Source organism: Megalobrama amblycephala, linkage group LG3 (assembly GCF_018812025.1).
Source record: "Megalobrama amblycephala isolate DHTTF-2021 linkage group LG3, ASM1881202v1, whole genome shotgun sequence".
In the NCBI taxonomy this organism is placed as follows: domain Eukaryota; kingdom Metazoa; phylum Chordata; class Actinopteri; order Cypriniformes; family Xenocyprididae; genus Megalobrama; species Megalobrama amblycephala.
In genome coordinates, this window is record NC_063046.1 from 23,916,227 (window position 1) to 23,938,023 (window position 21,797).

The 21,797-nt window shown below is 34.5% G+C and overlaps 1 protein-coding gene across 1 annotated transcript; it reads left to right on the forward strand.

Moving 5' to 3' along the window:
• Positions 1-1,326: 1,326 nt before the first annotated feature.
• Positions 1,327-19,376, forward strand: f13a1b (coagulation factor XIII, A1 polypeptide b). The gene is made up of 15 exons (XM_048184684.1): positions 1,327-1,428; positions 5,141-5,367; positions 7,981-8,169; positions 9,658-9,906; positions 10,048-10,166; positions 10,817-10,924; positions 11,678-11,855; positions 14,744-14,882; positions 15,321-15,424; positions 15,498-15,586; positions 15,672-15,825; positions 15,901-16,176; positions 17,862-18,022; positions 18,722-18,858; positions 18,970-19,376. Exons 2-15 carry the CDS (start codon positions 5,187-5,189, stop codon positions 19,109-19,111), a joined length of 2,226 nt encoding a protein of 741 aa, XP_048040641.1. The 5' UTR covers positions 1,327-1,428; positions 5,141-5,186; the 3' UTR covers positions 19,112-19,376.
• Positions 19,377-21,797: the final 2,421 nt, after the last annotated feature.

Below are 21,797 nucleotides of genomic sequence, written 5' to 3' on the forward strand. Positions count from 1 at the left end.
GAAACACCATGTACTGCTTGCATGGGTATGGCGGAAATCAAAAAAGAGCCTTGTGGTCAGTGCTGCTCATTTCATATGTGCATGAAACACATATGAGACTTGCTCTATATCATGACGCTTTGTTTTGAATCATTATTCAGTCATCAGGAAGATTTATTTGTGACTTTTTCTTTCAGGGGAAGTGTCTTGATAAGTATATATATATATATATATATATATATATATATATATATATATATATATATGACCTGCTAGTTCTGGCCCACCGAAAAGTTTCATAAAAAGCCCATTTATAAGCCGTAGACCACGTCCACCCTCTGTTATGCAACTACATGTAATTTGCTAAGGTCAGACTGTTTTGACAAGCACTCGTATTGTACCAACGCATTACATCTTCTGCATTAAAGTTCATGGTGAAAGAAATTTGCCTGTTCTCCAATCTAAAGGTGAGCTCATGCCTGTGACTCACAGTCTCCGAAAGCATCCCAAGGGGTCCGAACAGCATGTTTTCTCTCAGAAAGTAAGATTTTTCCATACTGAATGCCTGAAGCAATGACTCAAACTGGCCATAAGATCCATAATGCAGTGCAAAAATGGACATTAGAAAATGGAACAAGATGAACTTCAACATATATTCTCTGAAAACAAGTCTTAATATACCATCTTTTGCTTCTCAAGTGAATATATCTTACTTTAAGGATGTCTTTTTACTGGAAAGCTGATCTGATTAAGAGTAATGTTTTACTGTAGAAATACAGGGAACTTTTTAGTATAATAACCCATAGCTGCACTTATACAGCCTTACAAAGGCAATATGCAGTAACTCTGAAGCACTCGAATTTAGAATTGCTATGATGTTATTTGAGTGAATTATGATTACATTTTTTATATATATTTTCCATCTTTTTTTAATTTCAGCACGATTAGCCAAAATCGTCTGTCACAGGAATCGATCACAATCTAAGAGACCTGATTTGAGTTATATTTCAGAAAAATTTAAATTTGTATTAAAAGTTGTTGTCTTTGCACAGCAATATAGAGCTTGCAAGTTTTGCAAAAAATAAAACTTTTAATATTTTTGGCATCACATTTGATTATAAGAGTCTCGAGTCGGTGCCAAAAGACATTTCACATTTCACACTTGTATCTTTATTTGGTCGCAATTCTGGTCGCTACAAGTCACACAAACTCACACACACAGTAGTTTGCACTTCAACTCTAATCTCACACATACACTACACACACCCTCTGCTTTTATAATGTCATGCTAATCTGCATAAATAGACACACCCACCGTGAGTTTTCAGACACACACTATTATTCCAGCCCCATATAAAAGTGAAGGCAGAAGTCATCCTGATGTGATCCCAGACTCCAGCTTGCAGTGTCTGCAGACCAGTGCCACCTTTCTACCTAAACATAAACCAGGTTAGTATGCTTTGACATGTTTAATAATAAAAACATGTGAATATCTTTTTATATGTGAATATCTTTTAAAATGTAATTCATTCCTGTGATCAAATCTAAATTTTAATCATCAATTTTCCAGTCTTCAGTGTCACAAACATTTATTATTATTATCAGTGTTGGAAAGTTGTGCTGCTCAATGTATTCTTGAATACATAGAAAGTTCAAAAGCGATAGATTTGAAATAAAAATCTTTTGTAGCATTATAAAGGTATTAACTGTCACTTTTGTTCAGTTTCATGCATATTATTTTTTTAAAAAGTAGAGTATATTTGCAATAATCCAATTACCTCCTTTTTTTTTGTGAATAACATGCACATATAATTGCAATAATTGGATACTTGCAAAGGACAAGTTATTGTCTTTAAAGATAATGTTTTAATTTTGAAGATATTTTAAGTGATTAATGTATTTATATTTTGGATTTTAGTGCAGGTTTGTGTTTGCATTTTGTGTATGTGTTTGTGAAAGTAATTCTGTGAGTGTTTACATGCAGAACCAATTTTCTGTGTAGTTTGCAAAATGTAACTATTTTAATGTTTTCCACCATCTGTTTTATATCTTCGTGGTAACCTCAGAAAAAAAATCTTGACAAATCTTTTTTTTAAAAATCAGCTGTTCCTGTTTAGTTTACCTTGCCAAGATGCCTCGCCCTGTGTTCAGCAGTATGGAAGTAAATCAGTAGCAAAACACGAGAGGTTGCTGATTTGAATGTGAGAACTTGTCGTATTAATATTTGTATTTGTAAACTGAAATTTACACTCACAGCCCTGATGTGAAACGCTGAATGTTTCGATTTGCACACGCAGACAACAATCAAAACACCCGTGTTACGAAGTTGTAGTTGCAGATTAATAGTTACAAATGTGTAAAATGGCATTCACATAAACAAAATGACAGACACAAATGTGTGAGACATATTTACTTTTACACTTTACTTCAGTTTCGCTGTACAGCTTCAAGTCGCCGCTTACAACCTCTCAGATCTGGCAGTACAAGTTCAATTCCTGACGCTTTGACTTTTGCTACTCTTTTTGCGATATTCCTGTAGCAAAACTGACTTGAGCACTTGAAAGCAGAAGTGAGAGAGCAGAACAGGGGTGGGGGGTGAAGGCGTTTTATTGGTCGATGCCTGACCAATGAACAACGCCATCCAGTGCGACTTGGCATGCGGAAAGAAATAATTGCATATGTATGAGACAATATTTTCATTAAAATATCATTAGTTTTAGCAGGTTTTTAATGTTACAGTAAAAGAGTAGTAAAGTTTTGGACCAACAAAACAGCGGGTTTGTGTGTTTTAAAGTCAAATGTGTGTATGTGCGTGCATGGTGGGCGTGGGGGATATGGGTGAAAAGAAATCTGATTGGATATGACGTTACAGATGGTTAATGTTTAAAAAAAACAGGCTCAAAATGAGTAAACGCTCAATAAAACAGCTAAATTCGACTGAAAAAGGCCTAAAACCATTGAGTAGGGTAAATCCCTGTTTTCATTCAAATTAAAATATAATTAAAATATCATTAATCACAAATATCATCGGCCAATGAAATGGGACATTTTTGTATGCAATGACGTCACTACATAGAGCAGATCGCGCTGTTTTGGTGGTGCAAAACTTTACTACTCTTTTACTGTAACATTAAAAACCTGCTAAAACTAATGATATTTTAATGAAAATATTGTCTCATACATATGCAATTATTTCTTTCCGCATGCCAAGTCGCACTGGATGGCGTTGTCCATTGGTCAGGCATCGACCAATAAAACGCCTTCACCCCCCACCCCCGTTCTGCTCTCTCACTTCTGCTTTCAAGTGCTCAAGTCAGTTTTGCTACAGGAATATCGCAAAAAGAGTAGCAAAAGTCAAAGCGCCAGGAATTGAACTTGTACTGCCAGATCTGAGAGGTTGTAAGCGGCGACTTGAAGCTGTACAGCGAAACTGAAGTAAAGTGTAAAAGTAAATATGTCTCACACATTTGTGTCTGTCATTTTGTTTATGTGAATGCCATTTTACACATATTTGTAACTATTAATCTGCAACTACAACTTCGTAACACGGGTGTTTTGATTGTTGTCTGCGTGTGCAAATCGAAACATTCAGCGTTTTACATCAGGGCTGTGAGTGTAAATTTCAGTTTACAAATACAAATATTAATACGACAAGTTCTCACATTCAAATCAGCAACCTCTCGTGTTTTGCTACTGATTTACTTCCATACAGCAGTGACTTTAAGTGGTTTAGAAGTGAACAGAGACTTCACTGTTCACGGCTCTGGTGGGGTTCAGCGGGCCAAACATCTCCTCAAACTTCACACCTCATTCAAGGAGACGCCCAGTTTATGTAATCCATCATCACACAGGTGTTTGTGTGTTTGTGGTGGCATATTTTGACAGTGTAAAAGCAGCCATTGTGCAGCCTATCATAAAAATAAGTTTTCCACATTTAAATGCCAGGAAATGCAGGAATAGGCTATTAGATGAGAAAATTCTGCCTGCCAGTTATTTTTTTTTCTCTCCCTTCATTCTCCCTTCAGAAGCATTAACAGCACCAAAGAGGGAATCACAAGGTGTGATATAAAAACTCACACTGTACTTAGTCCCGTATGTTTGTGTTCTTAAAGTCACCATGAAATCAAAATTGACAATTCTTATTTATTTATTTTTTTGTGGAATATTGCAGCAGTATTTATTATAAATGACTTGTCTATGCACATATTTAAAAAAAATAAATAAATAAAAATATATTGTGCCTCGTAATCTTTATCAAAAAAACTTCCCCCTCCCTCTTACAGCAACATCTCTGATGAAGTGTTTACTGGCATGAAGGAACCTGTCAATCACATGAGATCCACCAATAGCAAACCTCACCCTTCCAATCAATTAATTATGGACAAAATCAAGCCCTGCCCTACATTTATTCTTGTTCAAGAAGCAATTTCACTCAGATATACATCACAATAGGGAAAAAAAGACTAGTGCAACTTCCGTTTCATGATGACGTAAATGTACAATAAATAAAAAAATAAAAATCTGGTTTAGATTATTTTTAATTTTTTTTTTAACAAGTCAATTTGTTATTTCCACAAGTTTAATAGTTTTTTTAAAGTTTTTTTTAGAAGTTTCTAAATTTGAAAATAAAGGACAAAACCAGATGCAGATGCAAAAGCAGATGCTTTTTCAGTAACACTTTAAAATAAGGTCTCATTTAAGGTTAGTTAATGCGTTAGCTAACATGAACTAACAATGAGCAATATATTTTTCAAACCATTTATTAATATTTGTTGTTCACAGTGCATTAACTATTGTTAACAAATACAACGATTTTGTATTAGTAAATATAAAATTATCATTGACTAAGATTAATAAATACTGTAGAAGTACTGTTCATTGTTAGTTCAACTATTACAGTTAACTAATGTTAATGAACAAAACCTTATTGTAATGTATTGCCACTTGTTCTAAGAATGACAGAAAGAGAGAAAAAACAAACTGCATCTTACTCATTAGTCTAGCTTATGTTTCTACATTGGACTTTTCATATGCTGCAATAAATGAAAGGAATAAAGGCCAAATCCTGCAATAAAACTGTGCTGCAGCACATGCTTTGAGTTTATCTTTGTATGTATGCAATGTGTGCAGTTGACTTGTATATGTTTTTTTCTGAGTTTAGTATCTCAACCGCAGCAGTTTAAGTGGCAACAACACCAGTACCTGCCATGGCTGATCAAGAGGCTCGAGAGAACCCGGCCCCCGCCGCCACACCTGCCGTTCGCCCCAAACGCGTGTCCCACCGTGGTCGCAGTGCAGGAGCCAAAATCAGCTCTAATCAACAAGAGGGGAAAGTGGAGGAGTTTGAGCCCTTCATGTTACTGCCCAGAGGACCACCACCACTCAAGGGTGAGAATCAGAAAATCTGTACTTTTCATCGGCTTCTCGAACAGGAAAAAATGTTGGGCGGAACTTTTTGTCTATTAGGAATTGATTGGGTGGTTGTGGTGGTTTGCTATTGGTGGATCTCATGTGAGTAACAGGTTGCCCCGCCCTCACGCCAGCAAACACATCAGAGAAGAGATGTCGCTGAAAGAGGGAGGGCAAGATATTTAGATTAAAGATTAAGAGGCACATACATTTTAAAAACAATGATGTGTGCAGATAAATCATTCATAATAAACTGCAATATTCCAAAAAAAAAAAAAAAAAACATTTCCATTTTGATTTCATGGTAACTTTAAAGTGCTAGAATATTTCAATCTTGTCATAGTAAGATGTATTTAGAGTAAATTCTGGTAGTATCTCTTATATATGGTGTGGCTTTTAAAAAAATCACATATTCAGAATGTTTTAAGGTTGAATAGGCAGGCAAGCAATTGTTATTGCAATACAATGTCATATACAGTGGCATGAAAAAGTATGTGAACCACTTGCAGAATCTGTGAAAATGTGAGTAATTTTAATAAAATAAGTGAGATCATACAAAATGCATGTGATTTTTTATTTAGTACTGTCCTGAGTAAGATATTTTACATAAAAGATGTTTGCGTTTAGTTCACGAGACAAAACAATAGCTGAATTTATTAAAATGGCCCCATTCAAAAGTTTGTGAACCATTGAATCTCAATACTGTGTGTGGTTACCTGATGATCCACAACTGTTTTTTTGTTTTGTGATGGTTGTTCATGAGTCCCTTGTTTGTCCTGAGCAGTTAAACTGAGCTCTGTTCTTCAGAAAAATCCTCCAGCTCCTGCAGATTCTTCAGTTTTCAAGGATTTTTTGCATATTTGAACCCTTTCCAGCAGTGACTGTAGGATTTTGAGATCCATCTTTTCACACTGAGGACAATTGAGGGACTCAAACTCAACTATTAAAAAAGGTTCAAACATTCACTGATGCTCCAGAAGGAAACAAGACGCATTAAGAGTTGGGGGGGTGAAAACTTTTGAATTTAAATATCAAGGTAAATTGTACTTAATGTTTCTTCCGGGAAACATGCAAGTATCTTGTGTTGCTTCCGAAGGGCAGTACTAAATGAAAAACAACGATATTTAAATATAATAAGAAAAATTGTGAAATCTTCATCCTGTTCAAAAGTTTTCACCCCCCAGCTCTTAATGCATTGTATTTTCTTCTGGAGCATCAGTGAATGTTTGAACCTTTTTTAATAGTTGAGTTTGAGTCCCTCAATTCTCCTCAGTGTGAAAAGACGGATCTCAAAATCATTCAGTCACTGCTGGAAAGGGTTAAAATATGCAAAAATTCTTGAAAACTGAAATTTCTGCAAGACCTGGAGGATTTTTCTGAAGAACAGAGCTCAGTTTAACTGCTCAGAACAAACAAGAGACTCATGAACAACCATCACAAAACATAAAAACAGTCGTGGATCATCAGGTAACCACACACAGTATTGAGAATCAAGGGTTCACAAACTATTGAATGGGGTTATTTTAATAAATTCAGCTATTGTTTTGTCTTGTGAACTAAATGCAAACATCTTTTATGTAAAATATCTTACTCAGGACCGTACTAAATAAAAAATAACATGCATTTTGTATGATCTCACTTATTTTATTAAAATTATTCACATTTTCACAGATTCTGCAAGTGGTTCACATACTTTTTCATGCCACTGTATCAGTATCAATATTCTTGCCATTTTTGTCTGTGTAAAATTTTTCTCTATTTTGTCCCAAATCAGAGAACTATTGAGTTAGACAAGGTCAATACTGTAATAGAAACTTTATTTTAAACAAGTGATGTCACTCACTTAAATATGATGTCTTTTTATCAATATGATCATGCCATTATCAATGTGTGTTATTGTTAACTAAAACCTGGAATAAAGCTGAAATAAACAATTTACAAAAAAACAAAAGAAAAATGATAAATAAATCAATAAAAAACATAACAAAATTACTAAAACTTAAACCAAAATAAATATAAGAATATAATAAAATATTAATATATAGTATATAAATAATATTAAAATAACACTGGACATTATCTTTAAAGGGGAAAATGTCCCATCATCATATAAATTCTGATATAAACTGATATATAATAATCTGATATAAAAAAATTGGCTGATATAAACAAACATTTAAAAGACTGGTTTGCATTACATGCACAAAAATTTAAAAACTGTCTGAGTTTGGCATCTAATTCATTTTATCAGTAATAATTATGCAGACACACTTGGCACCATTTCTTCAGAGTGACCCATATTTTATCTAATCAAAAGCCCTCAGCTGAAAAGACCATTTCCTCCATATTTACCAGTTGAGCTCTTGTCCCAGTGATAACATTTATTGCAGGAAACGCAACACTTTTATCTTGTAACATCTTGACTTTTTTTTTTGTCATCCTCTTCCTTTAAAACCCCCAGAGATAAAGAGATGGAAGACATCCTATGTGAGAGTGTCATGCCACTGTTTTTGCAGAGGGTTTTTTATTGTAAAAAAGGCTCATTTATGGCTGAGCCTGTAATGTGTTGACAGTCCTGTTTCTGTTCTTCAGAGTTTCTTGATATCTGTGATGTCGATGTGCTCAAACGACCTCAAGAGGTCAATAAACAAGAGCACCACACGCACCTGTACTCCAGCGACTTCCTCATTGTGCGTCGGGCTCAAGAGTTCCAGATCAAGATCACCTTCGATCGGCCCTACAAACCGGCTGAAGACAAGTTTGCAGTTGAGTTTGCCATAGGTGAGTCTTCAAAGAATTCAGGTGAATTTGAGGCTGAAAAGTCTGAAATGAACATTTTTTTACAAGTCTTTTGCCCAGACGTGGACAGTAATGAAGTATTTTTACTTCATTATGTTTCGAAATTTCAAGTAGCTGTAGCTGTTTCTTTTGGGAAACTTTTACTTCAGTACATTCCAAAGCATAATATCATACTTTTTACACCATTTCATAAAAACATGTCGTTCCTTGCTTTTTCGAAGTAAATAAATCGCCACCCGATACCCAAGAAGATGAACGAGCTGAATCTTTCCATTGAACCCAATGAATTGGTTTATTATTAAAAAACAATTACCTTTGTACTTTTTCTCAAGTAATATGGAAAATATTGAAAATGCTTATATTTTATTGGATAAATATTTTATGACATTCTAAAAATCCTGGGTTGTTTCAACCCATGTTTGGGTCAAATATGGACAAACCCAACCACTGGTTTAAATACTTTTATTGGAGTAATTAAAATATTGTAAAATAATGTTCTTCACACTAAGAAAAAAAAAAGTTTCTTCTATAGCATCGCTGTGAAAACCCCCTTTTGGAACCTTTATTTTTAAAGGATTAGTTCACTTTGAAATGAAAATTACCTTAAGCTTTACTCACCCCTCAAGCCATCCTATGTGTATATGACTATTTTCTTTCTGATGAACATAATCTGAGTTGTATTAATAAATATCCTGACGCATCCGAGCTTTATAATGGCAGTGAACGATACCAACGAGTATGAGCTGAAGAAAGTGCTTCCATCATCTTTCTTCAGCTCATACTCATGGATCCCGCTCACTGCCATTATAAAGCTCGGATGCATCAGGATATTTATTAATATATCTCTGATTGGGTTCATCAGAACGAAGATAGTCATATACAACTAGGATGGCTTGAGTGTGAGTAAAGCATGGGGTAATTTTCATTTCAAAGTGAACTAATCCTTTAAGAGCATAAATGTTTTTTTAAGCTTCCTTCTACTTAAATGATCAGTTTCCCCCTTTTGCAATACCTAATAATTATTTAAAGAGGCAAATTGTCCAGCACAGCAATAAATGTAATTCACTGTGCATTTTCTGCATATATTTGACATTGAAATTTCACAAGAGATGCCATTGTTCTGCAACTTCTGAGCACCATCATCACTTTCCCTTCTCGTTGGCGCACTTCCCTTTGGTGGCAAAACCTTGTGCACTTCTCTTTTTTTCTTGATAATATTTAACACATCCAGATATTTGCACACTGGCACTGATATTTAAGGAAACTGAGCACACGACCTGAAGGAAGTCAAATAGATGACTAGTTATGCAATGTGCTATTTACTGGAAAATGCCCTCCCCCCCCTTTCCTTAGACAGGCAAACATTTTGAGCAAACCTAGTTGGGTCAGGACAGACTTTGCCATTTGTCCACAATAATGAAGCTCTTAATATTAAATATCTTACTGTGATCTGTTGTCATTGTGCACTAGGACCAAGTCCTCAATACAGCAAGGGCACCTACATTCCCGTCTTCCCCACTGCGGAGCGACAGAGTATTTGGAAGGGTCGGGTCATAGAGACTAGCGACAAGGTTGTCACGATGGGCATCACACCCTCACCAGAGTGCATTGTGGGAAAGTACATGATATATATCGGTGTGGTGACGCCCTACGGCATCCGCAGGACCAGGAGGGACCCAAGCACGGACGTATACATCATTTTTAACCCGTGGTCATCAGGTTTTAAATTTCTTTCTTTCTGGAGAAGAACCCATATTAAATAGGCTCTCTTTTTGGTGTTTCAGTACACATTTAAATTTGGTGCATGTGAAAAAAAGAAGATGTGAGCCTGAGCCATGATAACTGATGTTTCTTTCAAAGCTGATCCTGTGTTCTTGGATGATGAGGAGGAGCGTGAAGAGTGTGTTATGAACGAGCTGGGGATCATCTATCATGGAGCATATGACGATGTGTCCGAACGTGCCTGGAACTATGGACAGGTGTGCATCACATTTGCTGCAGCTTCTTTATGTTCTTTAAATGTTTAATGTGTTTAATTGCACACTTTTGTCTAATGTTCAAGAATAAATGACTGCCTGCTTTAATGTGTCCTACATAATTTATTAAACTTGACTTGGGACCAATTTAATCTTTGTGAAAAATAGACATAACAGATATTTATTATTATGCATGCACTTTTATTACAATATTAACCAATATTGATAAACCAATAATTAGTTTAATGTTATGGACAATAATTGATTAAATTAAATTCTGCTAACACAATAAGGTTTTGTTTGTTACCATTAGTTAACATGAACTAAGAATAAACAATACTTCTACAGCATTTATTAATCACAGTTAATGTTAATCTTAACATTTACTAATAAATTTTTTTTTAAAAAGTTAATTTATGCAATCACAACTTTATAATGTACAGTATGATGAATATTTATTGTAAAATTGTCAAAAATTGATTACAATTTATATTGTTAATAGATATTAGTATTTTAAATTTTTAACAAAGCTACAAAGGAATATTTTGACAAAGGGATATTGTGCATCCTTGTTAATTATAAATAAAGGCTGTAATAATATTATGTTTATAAACAGAAAAATTGCAATATTCTGTATTTTGTTTGTTTTGTAGTTTGAGTTTGGTGTCCTGGATGCCTGTCTGTACATTATGGATAAAGCAGATATGCCGCTGACCAACCGTGGTGACGTCATTAAAGTGACCCGCGTCGCCTCAGCCATGGTGAGAAACTGAGAGACTTGAACCAGAGAACTGCTGCTAGAGTTTACAAAACACTCATTGATCCTCTTCCCTTATTGTTTACCATCTTATGAGGAACTGAGCTTTGCTGTGCCAAATTTGGTCTATATTATAAATGCTCATAGCTAATGGTAAAGCATTGAACTGTCATATTTTGACAGAAAAATAATACTTTTATTCAGCAGGGATACATTACATCGATCAAAAGTGACAGTAAAGACATTTATAATGTTTCTGTTTCAAATAAATTATGTTCTTTTAAACCTTCTATTCATCAAAGAACCCTGAAGAAAATATATCACAATTTCCACAATGTTTTCAACATCGATAATAATCAGAAATGTTTCTTGAGCAGCAATTCATCATATTGTTATGATTTCTGAAAGGTCATGTGACACTGAAGACTGGAGTAATGATGCTGAAAATTCAGCTTTACCATCACAGGAATAAATTACATAATTTTAAAATATATTACAATAGAAAATAATTATTTTCATTTGAAATAATACTTCACAACATTACTGTTTTTGCTGCATTTTTGATCAAATAAATGCAGCCTTGGTGAACAGAAGAGACTTTTTCGAAAAACAAAACAAAAATACAAGTAACTTTTGAACATTGAAGCTCTTAATACTAAAAATGTTTATTATTATGTGTGCTATTGGTCAAACAACAAATCTTTTTCAACTTTCATGAACTTATTGTTGACCTTGCCTTTTCCGTGGCTCAAACCAGCTGAACTCCCGTGATGATGACGGTGTGTTGGTGGGAAACTGGAGTGGAGATTACACATACGGCGTCCCGCCGACGTCCTGGACCGGCAGCGTGGAGATCCTCCTGGACTACTTAAACACCAAGGGAACACCGGTCTGCTATGCCCAGTGCTGGGTCTATGCTGCCGTCTTCAACTCCTGTGAGAGCTCACTTCACCAGGACAAGTCATTAATTCATAGGTCACATGATCGTTGGTCTATATGTACAGCATAATGTACATCTAGCTGGTTGTTATTGCAAAATAAACCTTGACAGGGTGATCAGGTCTCGTTTGACTTTGAAGGGGTTTATTTTGCAATAACATCCAGCTGGATGTACATTATCCTACTTTCCCAGCTAGCAAAATTTTCCAGTCCAAAATCCAGTCCAGTTTTCTTAATGTTAGCAGAATTTTTTTTAAGGTTAGGATGGTGTTCCTGAAGCTTAATTTTTATTGAACACTTCAACAATATTTCCTACTATTAATACTAAAGTTCTCCAGTTTCATATTACAGTAAATACAGTCAATAACTGAGTTTGTGTTTAAATGAAAGGAGAGAGAATGTGTCCCTCCTCCGTGGTGTGATACAAGAGACGTGAAAGAAGCGCTGCCCTCAAATACCCGGATGAATGATCTGTTATAAGATGTTGCTTTTGACAATGGTCATTATTGGTAAATAATCAGTGTTGGGATAGTTACTTTTAAAAGTAATGCATTACAAAATTGAGTTACTCCCTAAAAAAGCAACTAATTGCGTTACCTAGTTACTTTTTATGAAAAGTAATGCGTTACATTACTTTTGTGTTACTTTTTCCTCATCTGGGCTAGGCTTGCTTGTTTGTTTTTTAACCCTCTGGTGCTGATGATTTCTGAAATTTCAAAAAAATGTTCTCTTTGTCCAAATGGCATGAGACTTTGTACAGCTGTCAACACTTTCTAGATCTACAAATAAAAAAATTAATCGGAATGATATCTGTTTTTATGTTAGTGTGAAAAAAAAAGTAACAATCCTGCTGTTCAGGGTCTCTGAAGGAAGAGGGCAAAAAAAATTTAATTTGTAACAAAATAATTGTTTGTTTTTATTTTAAACAAATTTAGTTTTACTCTGTTTATTAATGTTTTTACTCAACATTTATGCAGTTTTGGAGGATTTATAATATATTTTAAATTTATATTAAGAAATTAAAAAATATTTTTTTAATAGGTTTTTATGCAAAAACAGCTTTTTATGTAAAATTCACTTTATAAAAGACCCACATTTCTAACTTTCATTCGTGGGGATAACATGGATAATTCGACTTGGTTTAGTGTAAGATTTTTGCCCGTCTTTTGGAAAATGCAGTTTTAAAAGTAAACAAATTGTCACTTTATCCAGTAGATGGCGGCAGAGCTCCACTATTTGCTATGTGCTATTTGACTGACTGAAAGACATCATTGTATTCATATCTAAATATTATGAAATCAGAATTATAACAATATATTTTTTTTGTCAAAGTTTAACATTTTTTGTACTGAAGGAAATCAGTTTTTCAATAATGTTATATTACATGTGTCCACAGCTTAGAAAATGGACAAAATTCATCCTCAAAATCAGAAACAATGCAGAACACACAGACAGAAATGAAGTGGCACACTTTAAAACATCCACAATGCAAAATGATCCATGTGCTTTATTTGCTCATTTTTTATTGCTGTTCAGTTAATTGCATTTTGATGTTTATGTCATGTATTTGTACTCAATATGTAATATAACTGATTTATTTTTTTCAGTACAAAAAAATGCAAAACTTTGACAAAAAGTAAATTTTAATATGTAGCTATAAATCCAACTGCAAAAAAAAAAAAAAAAAAAAATGTGAAAGATGTCTTTCAGTTAGTCAAATAGCACAAATAGCAGGCCATTTACTGGATAAAGTGATGCTTTTTTTTTTTTTTTTTTTTTTACTTTTAAAACTGCATTTTCCAAAAGATGGGCAAAAATCTTACACTAAACCATGTCAAATTATCCATGTTATCCCTATGAATGAAAGTTAAAAATGTGGGTCTTTTATAAAGTGAATTTTACATAAAAAGCTGTTTTTGTATAAAAATTTAATTATTTATATAAATGTAAAAAAATATCATAAATTCTCCAAAAACTCCACAAATGTTGAGTAAAAACATTGACAAACTGAATAAAATTGCATTTGTTAAAAAAATAAATAATTATTTTGTTACAAAATTACATTTTGTTCCCTGGGTCTCCAGAGACCCTGAACAGCACGAGTGTCGACCCCAAACGAACAGCACCAGAGGGTTAATAACAACAAAAAAAGTTATGTTTTTGGTTAATGTAAAGCCCCTTTCACACCAAAAGTGAAATAAATAAGCCTCAGGCTGAAGGAAATGCATATTTACACCTGTACAGTAGAGGGCATAGCTCAAACAAACTTTTCAGCTGTGCTGCTATTCTGGATTAAATAAGTATAAGTTCAACAGTCTTATTTCTAAGTACTTTTTGCTTATTAGTATGGTTGAATTGAATCACTGAAGGTCAGCCACAAAGACATTTGTTAATAAAGTGAGATTAAATACATAAAGTATATTTGTGTATTTATTTATTTATTTATATTTGCATTTCACTGTTTTTTATTAATTTTGAGGAATACTGAATGTTTTCGTGCAAGTGAGATGAGTACATGCATATTCACATTTAGCGTAGAACTAAAATAACCATCACGTACACACAGCGCACACAACACCTCTGCACTTTATTTCTCTCAACATGGGGACAGGAGAGCTGTCAGTCAATAAATGTGAAAACAAAGTAACTTGTGTTACTTAGCCTATTTGAAAAAGTAACTTAGATATTTTGTTGTAAATTAAAAAAGTAATGCATTACTTTACTAGTTACTTGAAAAAAGTAATCTGATTATGTAACTCAAGTTATTTGTAATGCATTACCTCCAACACTGCAAATAACTGACTTCGGGTTGTTGCAACCTGCCAATCAGAACTGAGCATTTCAGAGAGCTGTGTAATAAGATTTATCTCCTTCCTCCCAACAGTCTTGCGTTGTCTTGGGATCCCCAGCAGGGTCGTGACGAACTTCTTCTCTGCCCACGACAATGACGGAAACTTGAAGATGGACATCATTCTGGATGAAAACGGAAAACTGGACCGGAATCGCACCAAGGATTCTATCTGGTTTGTGCTCTTTAATTTTTTTATTTTTTTTTTTTACTAAATATGAGCTAAAATATTATAGTGAATTAAAATTACATACAACATGTCATGGTAACACATTTGGCAGGGAAGAAATAAGAACTGTCGTTGTTTTGGATCAAATGTTTTATAAGTGGCACACATGTATTTACACAATTGCATAATATTGATATTGTAATAATGATTACGCCCTGCATTGTGATGCAGTGTGAGTAGATCTAAATGTAATGCTGCAATTGACACTTTTCACTAATTTCATTTCACTTTAATTTGTACACTGGCTTTTTTTTACCTGAATTTGAGGAGCATTTTTTGTTCATTTTGGTGGTATTTTGATCCCAAGGCCACGTAAATCTCTGACCCTGCTGCTCAAAGACTACTTGTTATGCAGTAGATGACTTGCTTTATCTTCATCTGCAGGAATTATCATTGCTGGAACGAGTGCTACATGGCGAGACCCGATCTGCCTTCTGGCTTTGGAGGGTGGCAGGTTGTGGATGCTACGCCACAGGAGACAAGCGATGGTAGGACATACACACAAAAAACACTGTATCAGTTTGCTGTTCTGTGATGTTATTGAGGTTGTTCTTCTGTCAGGTATGTTCAGGTGTGGACCTGCATCAGTAGCTGCCATTAAAAACGGCCAGATCTGCTACCCGTTTGATGCCCCTTTTGTGTTCGCTGAGGTAATGCAAACAATGTGAAATCTTGAGTCTTTTTGCTTTTAACCCTTGGGGAACCACTGCAATCACTGTATTACTGTTCCTGCAGGTGAACAGTGATGTGGTCTTTTATCGTAGACATAAAGATGGCACTTTGGACGTAGTGAAGGTGAATCAAACTCACGTGGGCCGCATGGTGCTGACCAAAGCCGTGCTGCACGGTGGACGTCGAGACATCACCAATCAATACAAGTTTCCTGAAGGTGAGAGAAGTTGTTCTTGGTTATAAATGCCAGCTAACCAGGATCGACTTCAATTTTAGAGCTTTATTTCCTCAGGGACCCCAGAGGAGCGCACTGTGCTGGAGAAGGCAGAGGAGTTCGGCTGTCAGAGGGAGAAATCCTCTCTTTCTAAGGGTGATGTAGATATGGAGATTCTTAGTCTGGATGTTCGTGTAGGGGACAACTTTAACGTGACACTGCAGTTTAACAACCACAGCGACCAGCGGCGCACTGCAGACGTGTACGTCACCGGGACTGTGGTGTATTATACCGGAGTCCCGAGTGCTGAGGTTGTGTTTAATACACCCAAAGTCAAACTGGAGCCACAGCAGAGTGAGTAAATGGAGGAGAGAGTAGGGCTGGGTGCACAAATTTCTTGATTCAATTTTGACTCACAAGTTTGCAATTCAGATCTCATTTTGATATTGATTCATTTGGATATTAATCAGTTTTACAGTACATATCAAAGAAGAAAAAAAACAACTAATGCTGTAAACTATATCGGGAATCCTGTCATTTGGTACATTAACAATTTTTAAAGTTAAAATTAACACCCCTGACAGCAACATATTTTCGGCACAGATCCGGCCCACATCTGGTCCGCGTGTAATCCACATGTACCAGATGTGGGCCAGATCTGGGGCACACAATGTTGCTGTCTGGGACCTGATTTGTATACAAACATTTAAAATCGTTATAGTAGTAATAACGTTATAGTAATAATGACATAATTATGTTTGAAATATAAACATTTACACAGTGGCTGTCAAAACTTCCTTTTAAATGATTTTTACAAACATACATTACATTATGAAGAGCTAAAAGAAGTAAAATATATATAATGAATATGTAATATAGTGCATATATTTAGCAAAACGCTTCTCTCTAGAGTGCTTTTTTTCTAGCTAACACTCAACCCAAGTTGACAAACCCAACGGTTGGGTTAAATGTTTGCCCAACATCCTGGGCAGTTTTATTTAACCCAACTATTGTTTGAAAATTGCTATATGGCTGTCTTAAAATGAACCCAAAAGATTGGAAATGAAAAATCATAATTGCTAGAGGCAGCAATAAAAATCAAATGGTGAACATTTATTAACCCTTTAACTGCCCGCTCGACCAAATGGTTGAGCACATTGAGTCACTATATTTCATTGAGAGGAGTACCTAATTTAACTCAAGCTGATTGAGCTATCTCTACCATCTGATTGAGGTATGTAAGTTATGCCAAAAAAATCCACTAGATGTCTAGATGTAATCACTAAGCAATTTAATAAATGTTTATTGTTTAATTATTATTCATTAAACTTATTAATAAATGTTCATTTATTAAACATATTAAAATTAATTTTGGGTTAATTTTAAGCAAACAATACAGTAAATTTTAAACAGTACTTGAGTAAAATAAAACTACCCACCAGGTTGAGCAAACAACCCATTAGCTGGGTTAAAACTACCCAATTGCTGGGTTTGTCCATTTTCAACCCAACTTGGGTTGTTTCTAACTCAGCAATTTTTTTACAGTGAACTATCGAGTTTATGGACTTTGAACGGCTTTTCTGAGGTAAATCTAATGTTAGCCTACCTGGTATATTGTTCACAAGTTGGATTTCCACGGTTGAACACTGAGAGAACTATCAAGTTTATGAAATTTGGATGGCTTTTCTGAGGTAAATGTAACGTTACCTTATATATTGTTCACAAGTTGTTGAACACTTGACTGATTCGTTCATGTTTATTTCATGCTGTAACTAGTAAAGAGGAAAAGATCATTGGTTCACGTACTGCTTGAACTGAGACGCTACAACTCTAAATTTAGTAATACAAATTACAATTGACAGAATTTAAAAGCCGAGACTTTGAGGTCATTTCTTGGGATTTTAGAAATTATAATCAGTATAATAATGAGATTTGATTAAAATCAAGAAATTTATATTGTCAACCCAGCCCCAGGAGACAGTATAATATGATTGTTGTATCAATACTCGTGCATTAAATGCTCCCCCTGCTGGCGATAGGTAAGGAGGAGAAAGTGTTGGTGCGCAGTGAGGACTACATGCACAAACTGGTGGAACAGGGAAACATCTACTTCATCGCTACAGGAAAGATTAAAGAGACGCGACAGATCATAACAGCGATGAAAGTCATCACAATGCACAACCCCAAACTCATTGTGAAGGTCAGACTTTGTACACCTCTATTACTGTACCTCTCCTTTACATTAGATCTAGGGTATCACAAACTGGCATTGATGAGGGAACTGAAAGAAAAGTATTTCGTTTTCATAAAAAGAAAACTAAATACTTTATTTTTTTAAATTGTCTACATGCATGTCATGTGACCACTGATCTACATTACAGAACTCTGAACGTGAATGTGCTGTTTATTATTAAAATATTCACTTAAAAAGGGGGTACTTCAAGTAAATATTTTAGGTTAAAGAGTTTTAGTGGACAAAAAATGTTTAAACAAATTAATTAAACACCAGACTTAATAATGTTAAATGTATTATTAAACTTAAATATAAAATATAAATATAAAAACAAAATAAATGTAATAAGTTTGATAATATTATAAGTTTAATCATATTAAACTGTATTATGTCTGGTATTAAATTACATTTAAATTTAATTTGTTTTTTGGGGGGGGGGAGACAAACCCCTTTGACCTAAAACACACTTGAGGTACTACTGAGATTTTAAGTTTCACATAGGGAACACACAAACTGAAAAAAAAAAAAAAAAGTTTGAATGGACTTTGAAAGTTGCTTTTGATAACTGAATGTAAATTAATCTGCTGCCCTCAACTGGTAGATTAGAGACTCATTCATGTCTCTCTTCTTTTTTCTCTCTTGACTCTTTACAATGTTTCTCTGTAGGTGACCGGTTCTCCAAGAGTGAGCGAGGAAATGTATGTGTCTGTTGAGTTCACTAACTCGTTTAAGTTCAATCTGGAGAATGTGGATCTGCGTATGGAGGGTCCTGGAATCATGGCCTTAAAATACAAGCAGTACAGGTGAACACTGTCAGACCGACACCATTACATAAAAAATAAAAAATAAAAATAAAAATCTATCTGTACTGCATGTTTTGTGTCATTGTGACGTGTGTGTGATGTGTTTTTCAGTCTGATTGCTCCAGGCACCTCTATAACGTGGACGGAGACATTTAGTCCCCGCCGGGCCGGCTCTACTAAGCTGATGGCCAGTCTAGACTGCGCTGCTCTCAGACAGGTGTATGGAGAGACTGAGCTCACCATCCAACCATGAACACCACAAAGAATGAGGCTGAGAGGCTGATCTGTAGTCTTTGACCAAAGAGAAATATCACGTAAACTCCAGCATAGCATGTAATCTATAAACATACTGAAGCATGTTATCAGTGCATTATATTATGTTTAGTCAAAAATAGTTATTACACATAGATAATAAACAATCAACAAAATGTTTTTTTTTTTTTCTTGAATATAAAATGCATGGATGGAAATAAGTGCAAACAACTTAGAAGAAAAGTAGAAAAGTCAAGCAAAAGTCACTCCACAACATTTCTTTTGGAAAAAAGACTAATTGGAAGAGATGAGTTGATTTATTTCTAATTAAATTGAAATCAGACACAGGTTTTGTGCAACCTAGCAACATTTTTAGTTTCAGTTTCAGTTCTATCAAAAGATGATGAAATGTTTTGTGATCCATTTCCTGAAAATTTATTTAATTTGGCCATGATTTGGACAGAAATAAACTGTGCTTGATTCAAATCTAGATTCGTAAAGGTTTTATGTAGCTCAAGCCCCGCCCACTACATCTAGCTATATTATTGGTGGCTGTAAGTATTTTAATCCAGTGGTGCTGTTTACTGCTATGTGTTTGAAACACCAATAGGATTATTGTTATTGCTGCAATGTAATATTTAATGACTTAATGTAGATATGTGTATCTCCATTTTTGATGTAAAATACACCAAATATGCAGTCACTTTTTAAATACATATCAGCTTTATATCTGATCAGGATCAGAGGACAGAGATGGTACCAAACTCATTACTATCAAGCTCCTGTTGCTTTTGTGATGAACAAGCCTGGTATTGTTCTATTTATATGCATTTATCTGAATCAGGTTATTTCAACAGTTGTTTTAGGCAATGTATAACCAATTTTATGTTCCAACATGTCACTGTTGAAAAAACCAGCATATGCTGCTTTGAGCTGGTCATGAGCTGGTCCTAAGCAACTAGCTCCAGTTCAGGACCAGCTTAGGACCAGCACTTGACCAGCTTAAACCAGCTAAGGACTAGCATAAAACAGCTCAAACCAGCTTCCATGCTGCAAAACATACCTATCCAGCATATGCTGTTTTTTTCAACAGGGGTATGTTTTACTGGCTGGTCAAATGCTTCAGTGTTAATGCATGGTGAGATCACTACTCTTCATTTCTACTAATAGATTTTCTTTTTTTTTAGATCAGAAAAAGCTTTGCTTTAGGTTTGTGCATTTGACTATCCCCTGCATACAGTGTGTTGTGATTTTGTACTTGTCTGTGCATATCACTGCTCAAAAGTTTCCGTCAGAATGTTCTTTATAAAGACTGTGCAGAATCCTACAAGAAGGAGCTAACATAATAGTCTGAGTCAGAGAAGTAATACATATGCAGTCCATAGTCAAGGATTTATGGGACAACACAAAAAAAGTAATTAATGTATTAACTAATATGAACTAACAATGAGCAATACATTTGTTAGTAATTGTTCATCTTTTTTAGTATTGGTTAATAAAAATCCAGCTGTTCATTGTTTGTACATGTTAGTTCACAGTGCATTAACTAATGTTAAATACAACTTTTGATTTTAATAATGTGTTAGTAAATGTTGAAATTAACATTAACAAAAATTAATAAATGCTGTAAAAGTGCAGTTCATTATTAGTTCATTTTAACTAATGTAGTTAACCAATGTTTAAAACTAACCTTATTGTAAAGTGATACCGTTACAGTTAAAAAAAAAAAAAGAAAAAAAAAAAAAAATGTATATATCGGAGAGACAAGCAAATATTTGCAAGAACTGCAGTGCAAACACAAATTAGATTGGTCATTTGTTTGATTAAACTGCCTGTCCGCAATCACATTTACACATGAACAAGTGAGTTGTTGCACTGTGCATCAGTAGGCTATATATTCCTGGATATTGAAATATAAATAAAACAATGAATGGGCAAAAATGATAATAAATGGTGTCTCATGTTATTTGGCATAACAATACAGTAAAGTTTGCAGTAAAAATCACTGCACTAGGGTTATGAATCGTATCACATGACTGAAAAGAACAAAGGAAAAAAAAGAGACGGAAATGCACTGGGGATTATATACAGTCAGACAACAAAAACACCAAGTCATAATTATCTGTAATTCTGTACTACATTGGTATTAATATATAAAACTAACTAATGACTTTTGGACTTTCTCATCTCAAATCATTATTCTGACAAAATTCTGACAAAATTTTAACTGTAATAACTATAATAAAACACACACATATATATATATATATATATATATATATATATATATATATATATATATATATATATATATATATATATCAATCACACAGTGGGTACGGAAAGTATTCAGACCCCCTTAAATTTTTCACTCTTTGTTATATTGCAGCCATTTGCTAAAATCATTTAAGTTCATTTTCTTTTTCCTCATTAATGTACACACAGCACCCCATATTGACAGAAAAACACAGAATTGTTGACATTTTTGCAGATTTTTAAAAAAAGAAAAACTGAAATATCACATGGTCCTAAGTATTCAGACCCTTTGCTGTGACACTCATATATTTAACTCAGGTGCTGTCCATTTCTTCTGATCATCCTTGAGATGGTTCTACACTTTCATTTGAGTCCAGCTGTGTTTGATTATACTGATTGGACTTGATTAGGAAAGCCACACACCTGTCTAT

Excerpts from the sequence above, each read along its gene's own strand:
- f13a1b (XM_048184684.1), top strand. The coding sequence starts at position 5,187 with ATGGCTGATCAAGAGGCTCGAGAGAACCCGGCCCCCGCCGCCACACCT. Across the intron at positions 5,368-7,980 it reads AGGACCACCACCACTCAAGG|AGTTTCTTGATATCTGTGAT; the intron begins GTGAGAATCAGA and ends TCTGTTCTTCAG. Across the intron at positions 16,177-17,861 it reads CAAACTGGAGCCACAGCAGA|GTAAGGAGGAGAAAGTGTTG; the intron begins GTGAGTAAATGG and ends TGCTGGCGATAG.